The sequence below is a fragment of the Haematobia irritans genome, chromosome 1 (genome assembly GCF_050003625.1).
Source record: "Haematobia irritans isolate KBUSLIRL chromosome 1, ASM5000362v1, whole genome shotgun sequence".
NCBI lineage: Eukaryota > Metazoa > Arthropoda > Insecta > Diptera > Muscidae > Haematobia > Haematobia irritans.
In genome coordinates this window covers 227,453,516-227,473,852 of record NC_134397.1, presented here as the reverse complement: position 1 = coordinate 227,473,852, position 20,337 = coordinate 227,453,516, and the positions used below count along the sequence as shown (strand labels likewise).

General features: G+C 34.0%; 3 protein-coding genes across 3 annotated transcripts; all 3 read left to right on the top strand.

The window, feature by feature from the left end:
• Nucleotides 1–1,274: 1,274 nt before the first annotated feature.
• LOC142234695 (uncharacterized) lies at nt 1,275–4,133 on the top strand. The gene is made up of 3 exons (XM_075306185.1): nt 1,275–1,600; nt 1,659–1,811; nt 3,970–4,133. The coding sequence occupies exons 1-3, from the start codon at nt 1,363–1,365 to the stop codon at nt 4,020–4,022; spliced, it is 444 nt and encodes a 147-aa protein (XP_075162300.1). The 5' UTR covers nt 1,275–1,362; the 3' UTR covers nt 4,023–4,133.
• Nucleotides 4,134–8,952: 4,819 nt separating this feature from the next.
• On the top strand, nt 8,953–10,073 carry LOC142233818 (U-Kazal-Dg21.2-like). The gene is made up of 3 exons (XM_075305195.1): nt 8,953–9,246; nt 9,550–9,702; nt 9,764–10,073. Exons 1-3 carry the CDS (start codon nt 9,015–9,017, stop codon nt 9,805–9,807), a joined length of 429 nt encoding a protein of 142 aa, XP_075161310.1. The 5' UTR covers nt 8,953–9,014; the 3' UTR covers nt 9,808–10,073.
• An 8,867-nt stretch (nt 10,074–18,940) lies between these two features.
• On the top strand, nt 18,941–20,039 carry LOC142233042 (uncharacterized). Its single transcript, XM_075304153.1, has 3 exons — nt 18,941–19,237; nt 19,604–19,756; nt 19,818–20,039. The coding sequence occupies exons 1-3, from the start codon at nt 19,003–19,005 to the stop codon at nt 19,859–19,861; spliced, it is 432 nt and encodes a 143-aa protein (XP_075160268.1). The 5' UTR covers nt 18,941–19,002; the 3' UTR covers nt 19,862–20,039.
• The last annotated feature ends 298 nt before the right edge of the window (nt 20,040–20,337 follow it).

Genomic DNA, 20,337 nt, shown 5'->3' with positions numbered 1-20,337 from the left:
ATTGAATATTTTTTGATACTCAATTAAGACTTTAATTTAAAATTTTTTATTTTAATTTTTTTCTGTGTGTGAATGCAGTCATTTCAATAAAAACAATTAATTGCATCAATTAATTTCGTGATTGAATCGGAAAAAATTGTGTGCATGTTAAATTCATCGCTTCTGTGCCAATTTGTCAACATTTCCGTATCCAAAAACGAACATACATTTTCACTACTTCTTTTGGCAACGCTTTTTTTGCTGGATAAATAAGGAAGCCACCCACCATGTTGCAATGGTTAGCATGCCCGCCTTCAAAACTTCTCTAAGTGGTTTCACAACAATATGGAATACCGTTCGGACTCGGCTATGAAAAGTTGGTCCCTTGTCATTGAGCTACACATAGAATCGGGCAGCACTCAGTGATAAGAGAAAAGTTCACCACTGTGGTATCACCATGGATTGAATAGTCCAACCTAACCTAAAGGTGAGTATTAAGTTCGAGTTTAGCCGCTAAAATCGCCATTTTTTCACGATTACTTTTCTTTAATAATACTTTTTAAGGAATACAAACTTTGTGAAAACTTGCGTTGGGCTATACCCCATCAAGCCTAGGAAGATGAGTTCATATCGATGTCTCCAAAGTCCATTCCAAAGTATGCTAACTCTAATAAGTGACTTTTACAGGAAACAAGTCCAAAGTTTTTTTTTTTTTTTTTAATTTCTCAAAAACCGTATAAGATATTAATTCACTTTTTTCAGTCTTAAAATCATGTTTATTGTAGATTTTGTTAGTATGTACGAATTCAAAATAGTGATAATAGAACATGACTATAAATGACTTAGACCACTTCAGACCGAACAAAGCTTTTTGCCCTATTTGGATTGGACATTTTTAAAACTTTAGTCGCAGGCTACATATAATATTGATCATAACTTTTGAAGGAATAAATTCGAACTTTTGACAGGATGAAATTCACATCAATCCGAATAGAAAACAACGAACTCCATCAAAAAATGCAAAGTCGACTTAGCGTACTTCGGAATCAGGACATCGATATAAGCTTTATATAGTAGGAAATCGATATTTGCTCTACGAATGCAATCCATCCTATGATGGTTGCTAAAATAAAACACCGTTGGAAGCTCATTGTGTAAAATAATCATAGAATAGTCTAAACGTAGATATTTAACAGAACAGCACAATTGAGTTTTTATCTTACACTTAATTCCGTGATTCCCCACATATTTTATAAAATCGAAATATAGCTTAAATAGGTAAATAAATTCACACAATGATTCAGTTTTAGAGCAGCTTTTGCTGAACTCGGTTAATAGTTCAATTATTTTTTAATAACAAAAAACAACAAAAAACTAGGAAGCATGTGGCAAATCATTCTACTCGTATTCACATCATTGTTATTTATATCCAAAACATCTGCCGCAGCCACTGTAAATCATCCTGGAGACATGGCAACTGATCCATGTGAAGCTCAGCGAAGATGTTCCTTTGAAGAAATCATTGTACGTGCATTGGATAGTGATAATAATTGCGTGTTGTTCAGAAACGAATGTCTATTCCTAAATGATATGTGCGAAAGGCGAGAAACTAATCAACCGGGTAGGTCATAACTGTAACTAATCGGGTTCATATTTAATGCAATTTCCATTCCCCGCAGCTCTTAGAAAAGTTAAGCGCACTCAATGTCAAAGAAATTGTATTGAACACTGTATGGATCTGTATGCTCCAGTATGTGCTGAATACAATGGAATCGAATATACATTCCCCAATGGATGTGAAGTGTCTAGGTTGGCATGCGAACGTGATATATGTAAGTTATGTGGAACAGTTAATCATTCTAATAGAATTCATAAAGGGTGATACGGTCAAAATTTAGTCAAGGGAAAACGCGTGTAAATCGGTGAAATCATTTATTTAAAAAATCAAATTAAATTTCTTTTTCAAGTTCAATTAGTATAAAATTCAGGAAAAATATTCAGTTAGGCTTTCTCTTTTCCAAATCCGAATTCCCGGGCCTCACGCTTGACACCTGCCATCAGATTTTGTACAGCCACCTTGTCCACCTTCTTCGCCGCAGAAAGCCAGTTTGCCTTGAACTGCTGCTGTCCTTAGCAGTTTTTTTTTGGTCTTCTTTAGGTTCCGCTTGACAATAGCCCAGTATTTCTCAATTGGTCGGAGCTCTGGCGTGTTGGGAGGGTTCTTCTCCTTGGGAACCACCTGCACATTGTTGGCGGCATACCACTCCATGGCCTTTTTACCGTAATGGCAAGATGCCAAATCCGGCCAAAACAGTATGGAACAACCGTGTTTCTTCAGGAAAGGCAGCAGACGTTTATTCAAACACTCTTTCACGTAAATTTCTTGTCTGGAAGCTATGAAAATGCTGATTTTCAAGCCACAGGTAGAGATGGCTTGCAAAACCAGATATTTCTTTGCGAACTGTGACAGTTTTATGTGCTTGAGAATATCTGCTACCTTTCCCCTTCCTTTTGCCGTATAAAACTCCTGTCCCGGAAGCTGCTTTTAGTCGGCTTTGACGTAGGTTTCGTCGTCCATTACCACGCAGTCAAACTTCGTCAGCATCGTCGTGTACAGCCTCCGGGATCGCGCTTTGGCCGTCGTATTTTGTTTATCATCGCGATTTGGAGTCACTACCTTCTTTTAAGTCGATAGTCCGGCTCGTTTTTTGGCTCGATGCACGGTTGTAGACGATACACCCAGCTAATTTGCGACATCTCGGAGAGAGAGGTTAGGGTTTCGCTTGAAACTACCGGCAACTCTCTTTGTCGTCTCAGCGGCTTCCGGTTTTCGATTTCCCCCCGATCCAGACTTCCTGGCTGTCGACAAACGTTCCCCAAACACTTTAATTACATTTGTAACGGTTGATTTGGCAACTTTTAGCGATTTTGCCAGCTTTGTGTGCGAGTAGCCGGGATTTTCGCGATGCGCGAAGAAAATTTTGATACGCTGCTCTTCTTGGTTGGACGGCATTTTGACAACTGAAGAGTGAATTCCAAAATCTAAATAGGAGCAACATTCTACACACACACACCTTCAAAATGAAGGGTTTTCAGGTTTTTTAAATGCAAAATTGAAAGAAATACGTCAAATTTATATTGACCAAATTTTGACCGTATCTCCCTTTAATTCTTTTTAATCGACATTTTAAGATCAACATTGTTATTATTTCTTGTTGATATTATTATTGATCTTAACATATATTATTTTTATGCTAAAGTTTTTCTATGGGTCTATTTTTTATTTTTTTTTTTCGCTATTTCGGTAAACTTATTACACAAAAAAAATTAAGCTCTTTTATGGGAGAAAGAACTACCTTGTGCCAAAATTGAACTAAATTATTTTCCATATTTTGAGAATTTCGTAATGCGTATTTAAACTAAAGAGAATTTAACGAAATTCTTCTTTCATAAAAGCTAAAATTACTAAAAGTAAAAAAATCATTCATATCATATTAACCACGTGCGAAAAAATTCTTCTGCTTTCAGTAGCATTAAAAATTATGCCCAAGTCTATTTCCCACAATTTTTTATTCATACTTGGAAGAAAGAATATTTTTATATTTTTTTTATTTCATAAAAGTTTAAATTTCTAAAAGTAAAGAAATAAATCATATCATATTTATTAACCACGTGCGAAAAAAAAATTCTTCTGCTTTATTTAGCATTAAAAATTATGCCCACGTCTATTACATACTTAGAAGAAAGAAAGAAAATTTAAATTTAAAAATTTAAATTTTTTTTATTTCATAAAATTTTTTAGACATATTAGAAACAGTTTATTGGTATGAGGAAAATTTATTAAAAAATTAAAACACAAACTATAACGAAATAAGCTACTTTTGCCATCAGTTAAGTTCAGCAAAAATCTCAAAAAAAAAATACTTTTAAAACTTAAGTTTCATATTTATATTTAATCTGTTTGTTTTTAATATATTTTAATTATTTTAGCTTACAGAATTACAAAAAATGGCGAATGCGGGAATCCACTATCATCCGTATAATCCAAGAATCGAAATCTTATGGAAATAAACAAGCTAAAATGATAAATTTCATTACACATAAATACAATTTATTTAAAAATAATTTGAAATAAAATTTAATGAAAGTTTTAATATTGGCGAATAGGAAATATCAAGCATATAATTCTAGATAACCACCGTGGTGCAATGCATGCCCTATTCTACAGTAACGTGGTTTTCTTTTACAAATGTCTGAAGTTCCATTATGGCAGCTTCTTGGAATTCGGCGAATTCGATCGTTCACTTGGCGAACAGTTTTAGGGTTTTAAATAGCTCCCATATAAAGGGTAATTTTTTAGATATTATCTTTTTGGCAACACTGATTTAAAGATCTGACGAAGCGACTATTCGGGCTGTTGTGACTAAATTTCGCATCAAATTTACATTGTTGGACATAAAACAATGCTTTTATAGAATACGAACGGAAGAAAATATTGTAGCTGATGACCATCAATCATCGATTCATCGCCGTTCGTGGCAATTGGGGCTCAGCAGCTGGTGCCGTATCAACATTTGCATGAAACAATCTTTACACATTGAATTATATGGACTCTACGATCGATTCAAATAAAGAGTTTATGATTTTTTCTGAACTTTTATTGTAGTTTTTTTTTTTTTAATTTTCCTATGTATTGATGTAAGCCATTTTCGAAGTATTTTTTAGAGGTTTTTAAAAGGATTTACGGTTCCGAAGGAGCACAACAGTCCTAACTGACAGAAGACCTTACTTTTGTGAAGACCCAACCGTTAACTGTTTTATAGGAAGAATGAACTAATTCCTGCCAAAAGTTAACTAAATTGAACACATTTTGATATTTTCACAAAGCCACCAGAAAAGTTTGATAAATGATTACGAGAAGTAAAATATGCAAATTTTGCATTCAGTTTTAAGCAATTTTCATGATCACTGCGCCTTCTATACCCTCAAGAAGTGAAATCGGTCTATATGGAGGCCTTACCCAATGGACCGATAAAACTAAATCATATACAAACCATGGACCGATAATCACCATTTTCGGCACATCTCTTCATTTTCCTAGAATATCTCTAGATTTCCAATTTCAGGCAAATTGGATAAAAACTACGGATCCTAGAAGCCCAAGAAGTAAAATCGGGAGATCGGTTTATATGGGGGCCGGATCGTATATTAAGAAGTGATGCAAATCAAGGATGGAAAATTCAATTTTTAAGAAAGTACAAAAAAGGTATTTGTTTGAGCGAAAAGGTACTTTTTTACTAAATTAAAAAAAAAAATCACTGGAAGATTATTGTCAAGAGCTGCTTTAGACTGAGTTTTAAAGAAAATAAAATTTTGACAAAATTTTCTATAGAAATAAAATATTGAAAAAAAATCTATAAAAATAAAATTTTGACAAAATTTTCTATATAAATAAAATTTTGAAAACGTTTTCTACACGCAAAAAAATAATTCTTTCCTCCCAAACGAAATTTTAGACAAACAAAGTTCGTTTCTCATTTGCTTTTCGTTGAAAGGAAGTGTATTTGGAAGAAAAGTATATTTTTTTGTGATAAACGTTTATTCTTTTCAAGGATTTAAAAACAATTTCATAAAGACTAACTCAAAAAATTTTTTTTCTGGCTAATTGCATTTTCCCTCACATCTTTCCCACTTCCACGAAGTTTTTTAGTTCTTAGCACCTTTTTCTGTAACACAAACAATGTAGAAGAAATTATACGATTTTATAAATTTTTAATTTTTTTGTTACCTTTCGCCTGGACGGAGAATCGAACCGCGGACCATGCAATTTGTAAGCCAACACACTATCCACTGAGCCATGTAGCCATTATTGTCATCAATAGACAATTACCCATATAACTAAGTTATATTTATATAGCATAGCTTGCGGCGCCCAAGAGCCGATTAAACAAAGTTTATTTAACAGAAAAATACATTTAGTTGGGCACCGTGGAGCAGTGGTTGCTACGTCTGACTTGCATGCCAAGGGTCGTGGGTTCGATCCATGCTTCGACCAAAGTTTTTTTTTTTTTGTTACATATATTCCAGATATGATCGGAAGATTCCGAAAAAATTTTTAACATTACATTCTACTATATTAAATTTTTACTATGAACTATAAAATGTGTCTTATTAAAGACCTAAATTTAGAAAAGAACAGTGTTTGATATAAACGAAATGGACTGTGTTGTTGGTTCAAAAATAACTTGTTTTACTGAAAAAATAAAAATTTTGTAACAAACGAATTTTTTTGGTGATAAAAGTGTATACTTTTCGAAGCAATTCAAAAAACTCTAACAAAAGAAAAACGTTTTCGGTACACGTTTTCCAAACGTTTTTTTTTTCTTTGCGTGTATATCAATACAATTTTGACAAAATTTTCTATATAAATAAAATTTTGACAAAATATTCTATAGAAATAAAATTTTGCAAAAAATGTCTATAGAAATAAAATTTTGCAAAAATTTTCTATAGAAATAAAATTTTGCAAAAATTTTCTATAGAAATAAAATTTTGCAAAAATTTTTCTATAGAAATAAAATTTTGCAAAATTTTCCTATAGAAATAAAATTTTTAAAACATTTTCAATTGAAATAAAATTTTGACAAAATTTTGTATAGAAATAAAATTTTGCAAATATTTTATATAGAAATAAAACCTTGGAACATTTTTTCTACCGAAAAAAATCGAAAATATAGAATCGCATTCTTTTTTCGACTAAAACATTCTTGAAATTCAATAAAATCCTGTTTTTGATTATGGCTTTTACAAAATCGAGATTTTCTTCACGCATGAACTTGTCTGTTTTGCCATATTTGCAAAAGACTATTAGCAAATAAGGTTGATAAAGACTTTCTCAAAATATTAAAATATTTTGTCAAAGCTATTGTACCATAAATCTGACATCGACTCAAAAATGTCTACACAAAAGGTACTAAATCATTCGCGGGGGTACTACGGTACTGACCGGGGTGAAAAAGTATTGAAAAAAGTACTATAGTACTGCATTTTTCATCCCTGATGCAAATTCAGTGCAATTGCTTTTAAAATGGTGGACATCCATCCTATTACAAGCCAATGATAAATTCATCACTTGTGCGCCTATTTTGCACCACTTCACCGGATCCAAAAAGAACATTTTCACTACTTTTTTTGGTGACGCTTTTCTTTGTTCTTCCAAATTTGTTTTTTTTTTATACCTACCACCATAGAATGGTGACGGGGGTGTAATAAGTTTGTCATTCCGTTTGTAACACATCGAAATATCGATTTCCGACTATATAAAGTAAATATATTCTTTATCAGGGAGAAATTCTAAGACGATATAACCATGTCCGTCTGTGTGTCTGGCTGTCTGTCTGTCTGTTGTAATCACGCTACAGTCTTCAATAATGGAGCAATCGTGCTGAAATTTTGCACAAACTCGTCTTTTGTCTGCAGGCTGGTCAAGTTCGAAGATGGGCTATATCGGTCCAGGTTTTGATATAGTCCCCATATAAACTGACCTCCTGATTGGGGTCTTGGGCTTATATAAATCGCAGTTTTTATCCAATTTGCCTGAAATTGGAAATCTAGAGGTATTTTATATAGGTGTGCCAAAAATGGTGAGTATCGGTCAATGTTTTGGTACAGCTCCCATATAGACCGATCTCCCGATTTTACTTCTTGGGCTTCTAGAATCCGTAGTTTTTATCCAATTTGCCTGAAATTTGAAATCTAGAGGTATTCTGGGACCATAAAAACGTGTGTCGAAAATGGTGAGTACCGGTCCATGTTTTGATATAGCCCCCTTATATACCGATCTCCCGATTTTACTTCTTGGGCTTATAGAAACCGTAGTTTTCATCCAATTTGCCTGAAATTGGAAATCTAGAGGTATTTTCGGACCATAAAGAGGTGTGCCGAAAATTGTGAATATCGGTCCATATTTTGGTATAGCCCCATATAGACCGATTTCCCGATTTTACTTCTTGGGCTTCTAGAATCCGAAGTTTTTATCCTATTTGCCTGAAATTGGAAATCTAGAGGTATTTTCGATCCATAAAGAAGTGTGCCGAAAACGGTGAGTATCGGTCCATATTTTAATATAGCCCCCATAAGAACGATCTCCCGATTAAACTCCTTGGGCTTCTAGAATCCGCAGTTTTTATCCGATTTGCCGGAAATTGTAAATATTCTGGTATTTTAGGCTCACAAAAACGTGTATCGGATTAGTTTTTTTTATCGGTTTGGTAATGCCTTCATATAGACCGATTTCACTTCTTGACGGTATAGAAGTCGCACTGATCATGAAAACTGCTTGAAACTCAATGTAAAATTTCCAGATTTTACTTCTCGGGTGAAAATCTACAGATTTAAGATTTCAAATCAAGACGTTATTTTATAATTTTCTTGCACACTTACAAGAGATGTTAATGATTCCCTTAAAACTCAAACATAAATGGTTTTTATAAATCCAGAATCTGATATAGTCTTCATAGGTAAAATCTGGAAATTTATCTTGGGGAAGTGTACTAGTTGATTTGCTCTGCTTGGGAGAATATCTGTCATCAAACCCCCTGAAATTTCAAAAGGAAACCCTAATATTTGATTCATGGTGGTGGGTATTTAAGATTCGGCCCGGCCGAACTTACTGCTGTATATACTTGTTGTATTTTATGCTGATCAACAAAAAAATTTAAAATTATAACTAAAACATTCATTATAGGACTATACCTCTTTACGATTTCCAAAAAATGTATTATTTGTATTGTACGTAATATATTGCATTGGTCAACATTCATTTTTAATTGAATTTGAAACACGTGCCCCTTTCACGACACGACATTATCGGATCAATTGTTTGTAAAAAAATTCCTCAAATTTCTAAATACATTTTATAGTTGGAAGTTAATTCAAAAATCATTCTATAAAAGTCATGATACATTCCATTTTCGATCAGTCTACGCTTACATCGTTCACAACTTATTAACTATACCCACAAACAAACAAAAAAAATGTATTCCACTAAGGTTTTAGCGATTTTGTTAGTAGTGTCGTTAACTGGAGGTTATGCCAGTTATTCCGGTTCCACTGGTGTCGCAGTAAACGATCCATGTCTGGCTCAACGAAATTGCGACTTTACTGAAAATATTTTGCGGGCATTGGATAATAATCGTTGTGTTTTGTTCAGAAATCCATGTTTCTTCCTTAATGACATGTGTCAAAGGCGAGCTAGTAACCAACCTGGTAAGTAATGATATACACTTTGTAGGACATTTATGCCACCAGAAATTTTGTTTATATTTTGGACCATTAAATATATTGGGCATCTTAAAATTTTCTCATGAGATTATCAGTAACGTGGGTGGTGGGTGAATGCACACCTAAACCCTCTCGACACGAACAACTCGATGTAGAAACGGACGGACAGACTGTGTCGTGTGGGCATCTACGATTCCTTAGGACTAAATACTTATCGGATCAATTATTAATATGAACCATTACTTTATGTTATTAGATTTAAATTCAATGAAATTTATTTCCTTCTAGCCCTTAAACTTGTGAATCGTACAAAGTGTCAAGAAAATTGCATACAAGCTTGTACTATGCAATATGCGCCAATATGTGCTGAACATAATGGTGAACAATATACTTTCTCCAATGCATGCGTCATGGCTGCTTCTCAATGTAGGGATGATAAAAGTAAGTTTTGCAAAAACTCAATTATATAAATGAAATATAATTGCAAATTTTTTTATTTCAGTTTATAATTTTGTCCATGATGGTGAATGCGGATCTCTGGTATAATTGGGTATAGTCAATTACAATTATCAGATTCCCACACAATATATGTACTTTGGTCGGTACTGTAATATATCATATTCGGAATATATTTTTTTCTTTAGCAATGGGCTTGTTTTACACAATTTGTAGAATATGTTAATAGACACATACATATGTATGCTAATAAGATAATAATTTATTTGAAATATATTTTTTGTTTTAAATATAAATTTAGAAATTTAAGAATAATGAATGAATGAGAAATATATGGTATTTCGGGCATAATGAAACCATACCATGTAGTAGTTGGGTTCAAAACAATTGGGAAACTTCTGTGTTATATATTAAATTTGGCTACATACACCCAGAGAAGGAATATGATCACCTCATCACATGTTTCGAGAGCGAAATGTTATTTTTGGATGGTGACCATGTAACATTTTTATAGCAACCATGTTATTTTCTCGGAAATTATGTATTTTATGTTTGGCGAGAAAACAAAATTTTTGCGATAAACATGTTACGTGGTCACCATCCAAGAATAACATTATGCTCTTGAAACATGGTTGAGGTGATCATATTTCTTCTCTGCATGTATTTGATGTGCCAATTACACAATATCTAGAATTTAGTATTAAATATCATAAAATTTACAAATAAAATTCCATATGCTGGACAAATAAACATGCAAAAAATGTGTTGATTTATTACCAAATCGATTCAATTCTTCAACTTACTAGGTTAGGTTAGGTTATGTGGCTGCCCGATGTATCAGGCTCACTTAGACTATTAAGTCCATTGTGATACCACAGTGGTGAACTTTTCTCTTATCACTGAGTGCTGCCCGATTCCATGTTAAGCTCAATGACAAGGGACCTCCTTTTTATAGCCGAGTCCGAACGGCGTTCCACATTGCAGTGAAACCACTTAGAGAAGCTTTGAAACCCTCAGAAATGTCACCAACATTACTGAAGTGGAATAATCCACCGCTGAAAAACTTTTTGGTTTTCGGACGTAGCAGGAATCGAACCCACGACCAGGCGGGCGTGCTAACCATTGCACCACGGTGGCTCCCTTACTAAGTCATCATGGTATAATGTTTCTTCAAGGAAGCGGTATCGGTATAGTGTGGTAGTCGTATCGGCTTCGGTTACGGCCGTAAGTTCGGCCAGGCCGAATCTTATGTACCCTCCACCATGGATTGCGTAGAAACTTCTACGAAAGACTGTCATCCACAATATGGGGTCGCTTATATGGGGGCTATATACAATTATGAACTTGATATGGACCAATTTTTGTGTGATTGGGGATCGATTTATCTGAGGGCTATATATAACTATAGACCGATATGGATCTAGTTAGGCATTGTAGTTAATGGCCATATAATAGCACAATGTACCAAATTTCAACTGGCTCGGATGAAATTTGATCCTCAAAGAGGCGCCAAAACCAAATATCGGGATCGGTTTATATGGGGGCTATATATGATTATGGACTGATATGGACCACTTTTGGCATGGTTGTTAAATATCATATACTACAACCACGTACCAAATTTCAACCAGATCGGATGAATTTTGCTTCTCCAAAAGGCACCGGAGGTCAAAACTGGGGATTGGTTTATATGGGGGCTATATATAATTATGGACTGATATGAACCAATTCCTGCATGGTTGTTGGATACCATATACTAACATCACGTACTAAATTTCAACCGAATGGGAAGAATTTTGCTCTTCCAAGGGGCTCTGGAAGTCAAAACTGGGGATCGGTTTATATGGGGGCTATATATAATAATGGACCGATTTCGACCAATTTTTGCATGGGTGTTCGAGGCCATATATTAACAACACGTACCAAATTTCAACTGAATCAGATGAATTTTGGTCTTCCAAGAGGCTCTTGAGGTCGAATTTGGTGATCGGTTTATATGGGGAACATAGAGACCATATACTAACACCATGTACCAAATTTCAGCAAGATCGGATGAAATTTTACTCTCTTAGAGGCTCCGCAAGCCAAATCGGGGGATCGGTTTATATGGGGGCTATATATAATTATTGACCGATGTGGACCAATTTGTGCATAGTTGTTAGAGACCATATACTTAAACCATGTAGCAAATTTCAGCCAGATCGGATGAAATTTGCTTCTCTTAGAGGTTCCGCAAGCCAAATCGGGGGATTGATTCATATGTGGGCTATATATAACTATGGACCGATGTGGACCAATTTTTGCATGGTTGTTAGAGATCATATGCTGACACTATGTACCAAATTTTTGCAAAGCTATCCACGGAGAAATAAATGCCACTTTGAATATACCAACAAAAAACCGTCACCAAAACAGTAATGAAAATGTTCTTTTTGGATCCGGAAGTGGTGCAAAATTGACGCAGAAGCGATGAATTTAACATGGGCTTGTCATAAGACGGAAGTCCTCCATTTCAACAGCCGGTGCACTGAATTTCCATCACTTCTTTAGGTGTGATCCAAATTCAATGTTTTGGATGTAACTTAAAAAATTCTGTAATATTTTGGCAAATAAATAATTTTTATATTTTTTTATAATTTTTAATGGATTCTAACTCTTGTCTTAAACGTTTGACCTCAAATATTTTCAAAAATTCACAATTTTTTACCCTTCACCACTACTGTGGTACAGGGCATAATAAGTTTGTGCACTTGTATGTAACGCCAAGAAGGAAAAGTCTGAGACCCGTTTAGTATACCGATCGTCTTAGAATTAAATTCTGAGTCAATTTAGCGATGTCCATCTGTCTGTCCGTCTGTCTGTATATGTAATTTTGTATGCAAAGTACAGCTCGCAGTTTAAGTCCGATCGTCCTCAAATTTGGCACATAGTTTTACGTTGGCTCAAAGACAATCGCTATTGATTTTGAAAAAAAAATCGGTTCAGATTTAGATATAGCTGCCATATATATTTATCACCGATCTGGTCATAATTGACGTATTTATCAACGTATTTTCTCAAAATTTCGGGCAGCCAAATATTTTGGGGCTTTCGTAAGATATGCAAAATACCAGCCAAGCAGGATTATTATTTTAACTATGCATGTCAAATTTGGTCAAAATCGGCTCATATGTAGATATAGCTCTCATATATATGTACGCCAGAGTAGGGGAAATATGGTAGAATGTTTCATATTTTAGACCCATTTTCAATGGGAGTTTCCTTCAATTGACTCGAGAGCTTCCACAGAGAATACATTTAATATGCTATTTAAGTGTGCCATCTTGATCTAATATGGCCAAAATACCCACATTTTGCAAAAAATTCTGTGATGATTTCCCCTTATCGTAGTCATATTCTACATACTGTAATGTCAAACTTTCCACAGAATGGTCGAATTTTGAATAAAGCTCCGTCTTGTGGAAATATCGCCCGAATTGGCCAAATAATATATCACAACTCACAATTTACCACATATCTTGGTGAGATTTAACAACTATCCTTGTAAAATCGCCACTGCTGAGTAGCAAAAATTGTAAATATTACTCAAATTGTCCTATATCTAAATTCTTTTTTGTGCAATTGCATCAAAATTGCCCTAACTTTATATTTCCCATATTTTTATACCCTCCACCATAGGAAGGGGGTATATTAACTTTGTCATTCCGTTTGCAACACATCGAAATATTGCTCTAAGACCCCATAAGGTATATATACATTCTGGGTCGTGGTGAAATTCTGAGTCGATCTGAGCATGTCCGTCCGTCCGTCTGTTGAAATCACGCTAACTTCCGAACAAAATAAGCTATCGACTTGAAACTTGGCACAAGCCGTTGTTATTGATGTAGGCCGAATGGTATTGCAAATGGGCCATATCGGTCCACTTTTACGTATAGCCCCCATATAAACGGACACCCAAATTTGGCTTGCAGACCCTCTAAAAGAAGCAAATTTCATCCGATCCGGCTGAAATTTGGTACATGGTGTTAGTAAATGGTCTCTAACAACCATGCAAAAATTAGTCCACATCGGTCCATAATTATATATAGCCCCCATATAAACCGCTCCCCCGATTTGGCTTTCGGAGCCTCTAAGAGAAGTAAATTTCATCCGATCCGGCTGAAATTTGGTACATGGTGTTTGTATATGGTCTTTAACAACCATGCAAAAATTGGTCCACATCCGTCCATAATTATATATTGCCCCCATATAAACTGATCCCCAGATTTGGCTTGCGGAGCCTGTAAGAGAAGAAAATTTCATCCGATCCGGATGAAATTTGGTACATGGTGTTAGTATATGACCTTTAATAACGATGCAACAATTGGTCCACATCGGTTCATAATTAGATATAGACCCCATATAAACCGATAAACCCCAGATTTGACCTCCAGAGCCCCTTGGAAGAGCAAAATTCATCCGCTTCGGTTTAAATTTGGTACGTGATGTTAGTATATAGTATCAACAACCATGCAGGAATTGGTTCATGTCAGTCCATAATTATATAGCCCCCATATAAACCGATCCCCCGATTTGGCTTGCGGAGCCTCTAAGAGAAGCAAATTTCATCCGACCAGGCTGAAATTTGGTACATGGTGTTAGTATATGGTCTTTAACCAACCATGCAAAAATTGGTCCACATCGGTCCATAATTATATATAGCCCCCATATAAACCGATCACCAGATTTGACCTCCGGAGCCCCTTGGAAGAGCAAAATTCATCTGATTCAGTTCAAATTTGGTACATGATATTAGTATATGGTATCCAACAACCATGCAGGAATTGGTTCATATCAGTCCATAATTATATATAACCCCCATATAAACCGATCCCCAGATTTGACCTCCGGTGCCTTTTGGAGAAGCAAAATTCATCCGATCTAGTTGAAATTTGGTACGTGGTGGTAGTATATGATATTTAACAACCATGCCAAAAGTGGTCCATATCAGTCCATAATTATATATAGCCCCCATATAAACCGATCCCGAGATTTGGTTTTGGAGCCTCTTGGTACATTGTGCTAGTATATGGCCGTTAACAACCATGCCTAACTAGGTCCATATCGGTCTATAGTTATACATAGACCACAGATAAATCGATCCCCAATCGCACAAAAATTAGTCCATATCAGGTTCATAATTGTATATAGCCCCCATATAAGCGACACTCATATTTCAATTCTGGCTCCCTACGTACCGTGCAATTTTTTATCTAATATATACCACGTATGGACTAACTCACAATTTAGAGAACGATGTTAAGAAGTTTTAAGATACCACAACCCAAGTAATTCGATTGTGGATGACAGTCTTTCGTAGAAGTTTCTACGCTATCCATGGTGGATGGTACATAAGATTCGGCCTGGCCGAACTTACGGCCGTATATACATTGTGTTTCATCCCAGGGTGTTAGCCGATTTAATTTTTAATTCGAGCGATTTTGTAGAAGTACAAAAAATTTTCTCCAAATATAAACCTTGATAATAACTCCCAACAAATTTGAAGGAGTTGAGATGGTAACACAAATGTTGGTCTACATAATGGTGAAGGGTATAATATAGTCGGCCCCGCCCGACTTTAGACTTACTAGTTTTCTTTAACAAATGAAAAAATTTAATTATGTCTAATAATTTTGTTTTTGAATTTATCGTAAAATATTTACTTATTTTTATGTTATCGGCGTTTGGGTCATTTGGTGACCAAAGTCATAATTAACATCATATTACTGTTGGAATTTAAATTTTAAAAGTTTGTACTACACCCAGAGAAGGAATATCATCACCTCAAACATGTTTTAAGAGCAAAATGTTATTTTTGGGTGGTGACCATGTAACATGGTTTTCGCAACCATGTTATTTTCTCGGAAATCGTGTATCTGATTTCGGCAAGCAGGTTATATTTGACGAGAAAATAACATTTTAGTGACAAACATGTTACATGTTCACCATACATAATAACATTTTGCTCTTGAAACATGTTTGAGGTGATCATATTCCTTCTCTGCGTGTACTCAGCATGAATTTAGTATATGTTTACAATTCATGCACTGAGTACACGCTCACAAAAAATCGCTTCTGTAACATATACTCCCAAACATATTTTGCTTCAAGCATATACATTTTTGGGTATTGCCCGAACATTTATATGTTTGATCTCTTCCAATATATAATATGTTTGAAAGCATATTGGTCTAAACAATATATGTTTGGGTAGTCTAAGTTCCAAACATTTTGTATTTTTGCATCCAAATTCAATAATGTTGTCTTCCAAGAAACAATATGTTATTATGTGAACATATAATATGTTTGGAAGCATTTTGCACCCAAAAATATTATATGCTTAAAAAAAATTCTCCCAAACAATATTGTGCTCAAAATTTTATTTATTTATTTATATATTTACAATCATAATGAATTATGAAAATAAACAGGTAATATAGGTGCTAACAGCATAGGTTTTCGACCTGAATGCTCAACATTTTGTTTCTGCCCAATTGTATATTCCTCCACATCTTTCTCACTTCCACGAGATTTTTTAGTTCTTAGCACCTTTTTCTGTAATACAAACATTGTAGAAGAAATTATTCAATTGTATGATTTTTTTTATTTTAATTTTACCTTTTGCCGGACGGGGATTCGAACAGCGGACCACACAGTTTGTAAGGAACAAAGAAGTAGCTGGTCAATTGCCCAAGGAAAAATAAAATGTTAATTTTGTAATAACAAGCAACAACCACCAACTTAATTCAATATCGCTCCCTGTTAAATAGCGCTCCAAGCTACTAAACACATATATGTTTATAGGCTATTTCTAAATTAATATATGTTTGCATCCAAGCATATTATATTTACAAACATTTTATGTCCCAAACATAATATGTTCTAACATATTAACATATATGTCCCAAACATGTTATGCTAGTTTATGAACATTATATGCTTGCACTCAAAAATATTGTGTTTAAAAATTTGTGTTCCAAACATATAATGTTTATAGCCAAACATATGAAAAACAGTCTTTTTCATCCGTGTAGTAAGAAGTATATATAACTATATTCCAACAGTAAGAAATGCGATTTTGTTAAATATGACTTGGGGCTCCAAATGACCCTAACATAATATAGGGGCTAAAAATTTCTAAAATTTTCCTTCCTGGTGGGTTCAATTTTTCCGGATTTCCTACACCCTCAAAAAAAATCGCTTCTTTAACATATGTTCCAAACATATTTTGCAGGAGGCACATATATTATTGCATACTGCCGAAACATTAATATGTTTGTTTTATGTGAACATATTATATGTTTGGAAGCATTTTGAGCCAAAAATATTATATGCTTGGAAGACTTTTTCCCAAACACGATTGTGCTCATTCCCTAACATACTCGTAATTTTCACTTCCACGAAATTTTTTAGTTATTGGCACCTTTCTCTGTAATACAAATAATGTTGAAGAAGTTATTCACTTTTATAAATTTTTTAAATTTTACCTTTCGCCTGCACGGAGAATCGAACCGAGGACCATACAGTTTGTAAGCCAACACACTATCCACTGGGCTACGTAGCTGTTATAGTCACCAGTAGATAATTATCGTTTTAAGTTACATTTATATAGCATAGTTTGCAGCGCCCACGAGCCTATGCAAACATAACATTATTTAACAGAAACATACATTTGTTTGCCACGTGGAGCAGTGGTTAGCATGTCTGCCTTGCATGCAAAGGGTCGTGGGTTCAATCCCTGCTCCGACCGAACATTTTTTTTTGTTTTTTTTTTTAATTTAACATTTATATTTATACTATATTATTTTTTTTTAATGAAACTTCGAAATGTGCGTTATTAAAGATTTATAGTCAGTAACAGTGCTTGATATAAACGAAATTGACTGATTTTTGGATAAAATATTATTTTTTTTGCAAAAATAACAATCTTGTAATAAAAAACTGTTTTTGTACAAAACTTTAAAATTTGGAAGGAAATCAAAAACTAACAAAAGAAGAACGTGGAGTCGAGTATAAACATACATACATAATTTTATAATATAAACATAAATTTATTTAGGAGTGAACAGTTTTTTACTAGCATTTAACACCATCGCTCTAAAATTCCTTTTATTTTTCTTTAATAATTCATTTTAAAGAAAATAAACTTTTTAAATTGTTTTAGCTGTAAAACTCGAACTTAATGCCCGCTTTTATATTTGATGGTGTCCGTCAACTCCTCGTGGACTACTTTTTAATAAAGAGGAACTAAAGTTTGTTTTTTTACATTTTACTGTGTAATTTTTCACTATTTCCTCCTTATTTCATTTTACTGTCCCAACTCTAAAAAGAGTATAGTGCCCTTTCGTTATTTTTATGAAGACCCCTGATTTCTTTTAAAGAACCAAGAAAAAAATTGTGCCCATAATGCCAAAATGATAAACAAAACACATGTCCACACATACATAAAATGCTGCTCTCAAGGCGAAAACATAAGCTGTTTGTTTTTCAAATGTCTATTCTCTTGGTTCAGAATGTATATTCTCTTTATTCAAATTAAATAATATTTAGACTTAAACATATCAAATTTTTGGCCTTATCATAAAACAGTTTTCCGAAACAACATACAAGCGGTTTCACAGAAATTGTTCTTTTTTGACTCTTTTGCTGTGTTATATTGATATCTTTCGTCAACTCTCCCGGTTTCCATCTCTATTTCTCTCTATACTCTCTCTGTCGCTTTGAATAAAATATCACAACATATGTATGTTTAGTCGAAATTTGTAAATTTATATATGTTTGTATTCACACATATGATTTTTATGAAACATTCATGCCCCAAACATAATATTTTCTAACATATTAACATAGATGTCCCAAACATTTAGTGTTAGTTTAGGAACATTACATGTTCGCACTTAAATATATTGTGGTTTAAAATCGTGCCCGAAACACATTTTGTTTATATCGGAACATATGAAAAACATATTTTTCTAACAGTGTAAAAATGTATTATTTGTATCTTACGTAATATTTCACATTGATCAAAGCTCATATGCGGTTGAGTTCCAAACACGTGCACTTATCCCCAAAATTATATTATCGGATCTATTGTTTATAAGAAATTCCTTAAATTTCTAAATACATTTTATAGTTGGTAGTTCATTCAAAAATCATTCTATAAAAGTCGTGATAAATTCCATTTTCGATCAGTCTACGCTTATATCGTTCACAAGTTCATTGCAATACCCACAACCAAACAAAAAAATGTATTCCACTAAGGTTTTAGCGATTTTGTTATTAGTGTCGTTAGCAGGAAGTTATGCCGGTTATGCGGGTTCCACTGGTGTCGCAGTAAACGATCCATGTCGGGCTCAACGAAAATGTGACTTTACTGAAAATATTTTACGAGCCTTGGATGAAACCAATCGTTGTGTTTTGTTCAGAAATCCATGTTTCTTCCTTAATGACATGTGTCAAAGGCGAGCTAATAACCAACCTGGTAAGTAATGATATACACTTTGAAGGACATTCTTACCTCCCATTCTGGAATAAAACTGTCAAAATTTATACGAGCTGTTTGGAAATTATAACAACCGGAAGTTGGTTGCAATACATATCAGCCAGATTGGATTAGTTCGAAAGTTAGCGTGATTTCAACAGACGGACATAGGGATGGATAACATATATGTATATCTATAATGATTTATTATCGGGCCCCGATATAATTGTGGTTCGAAAGACTCTTTTGACAATTCGTTTGTCTCTTACAACATTTGTGATATAAGAATAGACAGCCACAACGATTAATATGAACTATTACTCATTTTTAGTAGATATTAATTAAATACAATTTATTTCCTTCTAGCCCTTAGACTTGTGAACCGTACTGAATGCCAACAAAATTGTATACAAGCTTGTACTCTGGAATATGCTCCAATATGTGTTGAACATAATGGCGTGGAATACACATTCCCCAATGCATGCTTCATGGCTGCTTCCCAATGTAGGGATGACAGAAGTAAGTTTTGTAAAAACTCAATTATATAAAAGGAAACACAATTGTAAATTTTTTATTTCAGTTTATAATTTCACCTATGATGGCGAATGCAGAGCTTTGGTATAGTTGGATACAGAGTATAATAACTACCAGATTCCGAAAGTATATGTACCCTCCATACTGCAGTATATCATATGCGGAAAAAATATATTTTTTAACAATAGGGTAGTATGTAATTAATATGTATGTATGAAATGTTAATGGACATACACGCAAAAAAATAATTCTTTCCTCCCAAACGAAATTTTAGACAAACAAGGTTCGTTTCTCATTTGCTTTTCGTTGAAAGGAAGTGTATTTGGAAGAAAAGCATATTTGTTGTGATAAACGTTTATTCTTTTCCAGGATGTAAAAACAATTTCATAAAGACTAACTCAAAAATTTTTTTTTCTGGCTAATTGCATTTTCCCTCACATCTTTCCCACTTCCACGAAGTTTTTTAGTTCTTAGCACCTTTTTCTGTAACACAAACAATGTAGAAGAAATTATACGATTTTATAAATTTTAAATTTTTTTTACCTTTCGCCTGGACAGAGAATCGA

What these genes read in the sequence shown, in the direction of transcription:
- LOC142234695 (XM_075306185.1), top strand. Translation starts at nt 1,363, where the DNA reads ATGTGGCAAATCATTCTACTCGTATTCACATCATTGTTATTTATATCC. An exon ending in GCGAGAAACTAATCAACCGG is followed by an intron (nt 1,601 to 1,658) that starts GTAGGTCATAAC and finishes CATTCCCCGCAG; the next exon opens with CTCTTAGAAAAGTTAAGCGC. An exon ending in GGCATGCGAACGTGATATAT is followed by an intron (nt 1,812 to 3,969) that starts GTAAGTTATGTG and finishes TAATTATTTTAG; the next exon opens with CTTACAGAATTACAAAAAAT.
- LOC142233042 (XM_075304153.1), top strand. Translation starts at nt 19,003, where the DNA reads ATGTATTCCACTAAGGTTTTAGCGATTTTGTTATTAGTGTCGTTAGCA. An exon ending in GCGAGCTAATAACCAACCTG is followed by an intron (nt 19,238 to 19,603) that starts GTAAGTAATGAT and finishes ATTTCCTTCTAG; the next exon opens with CCCTTAGACTTGTGAACCGT. An exon ending in CCAATGTAGGGATGACAGAA is followed by an intron (nt 19,757 to 19,817) that starts GTAAGTTTTGTA and finishes TTTTTATTTCAG; the next exon opens with TTTATAATTTCACCTATGAT.
- LOC142233818 (XM_075305195.1), top strand. Translation starts at nt 9,015, where the DNA reads ATGTATTCCACTAAGGTTTTAGCGATTTTGTTAGTAGTGTCGTTAACT. An exon ending in GCGAGCTAGTAACCAACCTG is followed by an intron (nt 9,247 to 9,549) that starts GTAAGTAATGAT and finishes ATTTCCTTCTAG; the next exon opens with CCCTTAAACTTGTGAATCGT. An exon ending in TCAATGTAGGGATGATAAAA is followed by an intron (nt 9,703 to 9,763) that starts GTAAGTTTTGCA and finishes TTTTTATTTCAG; the next exon opens with TTTATAATTTTGTCCATGAT.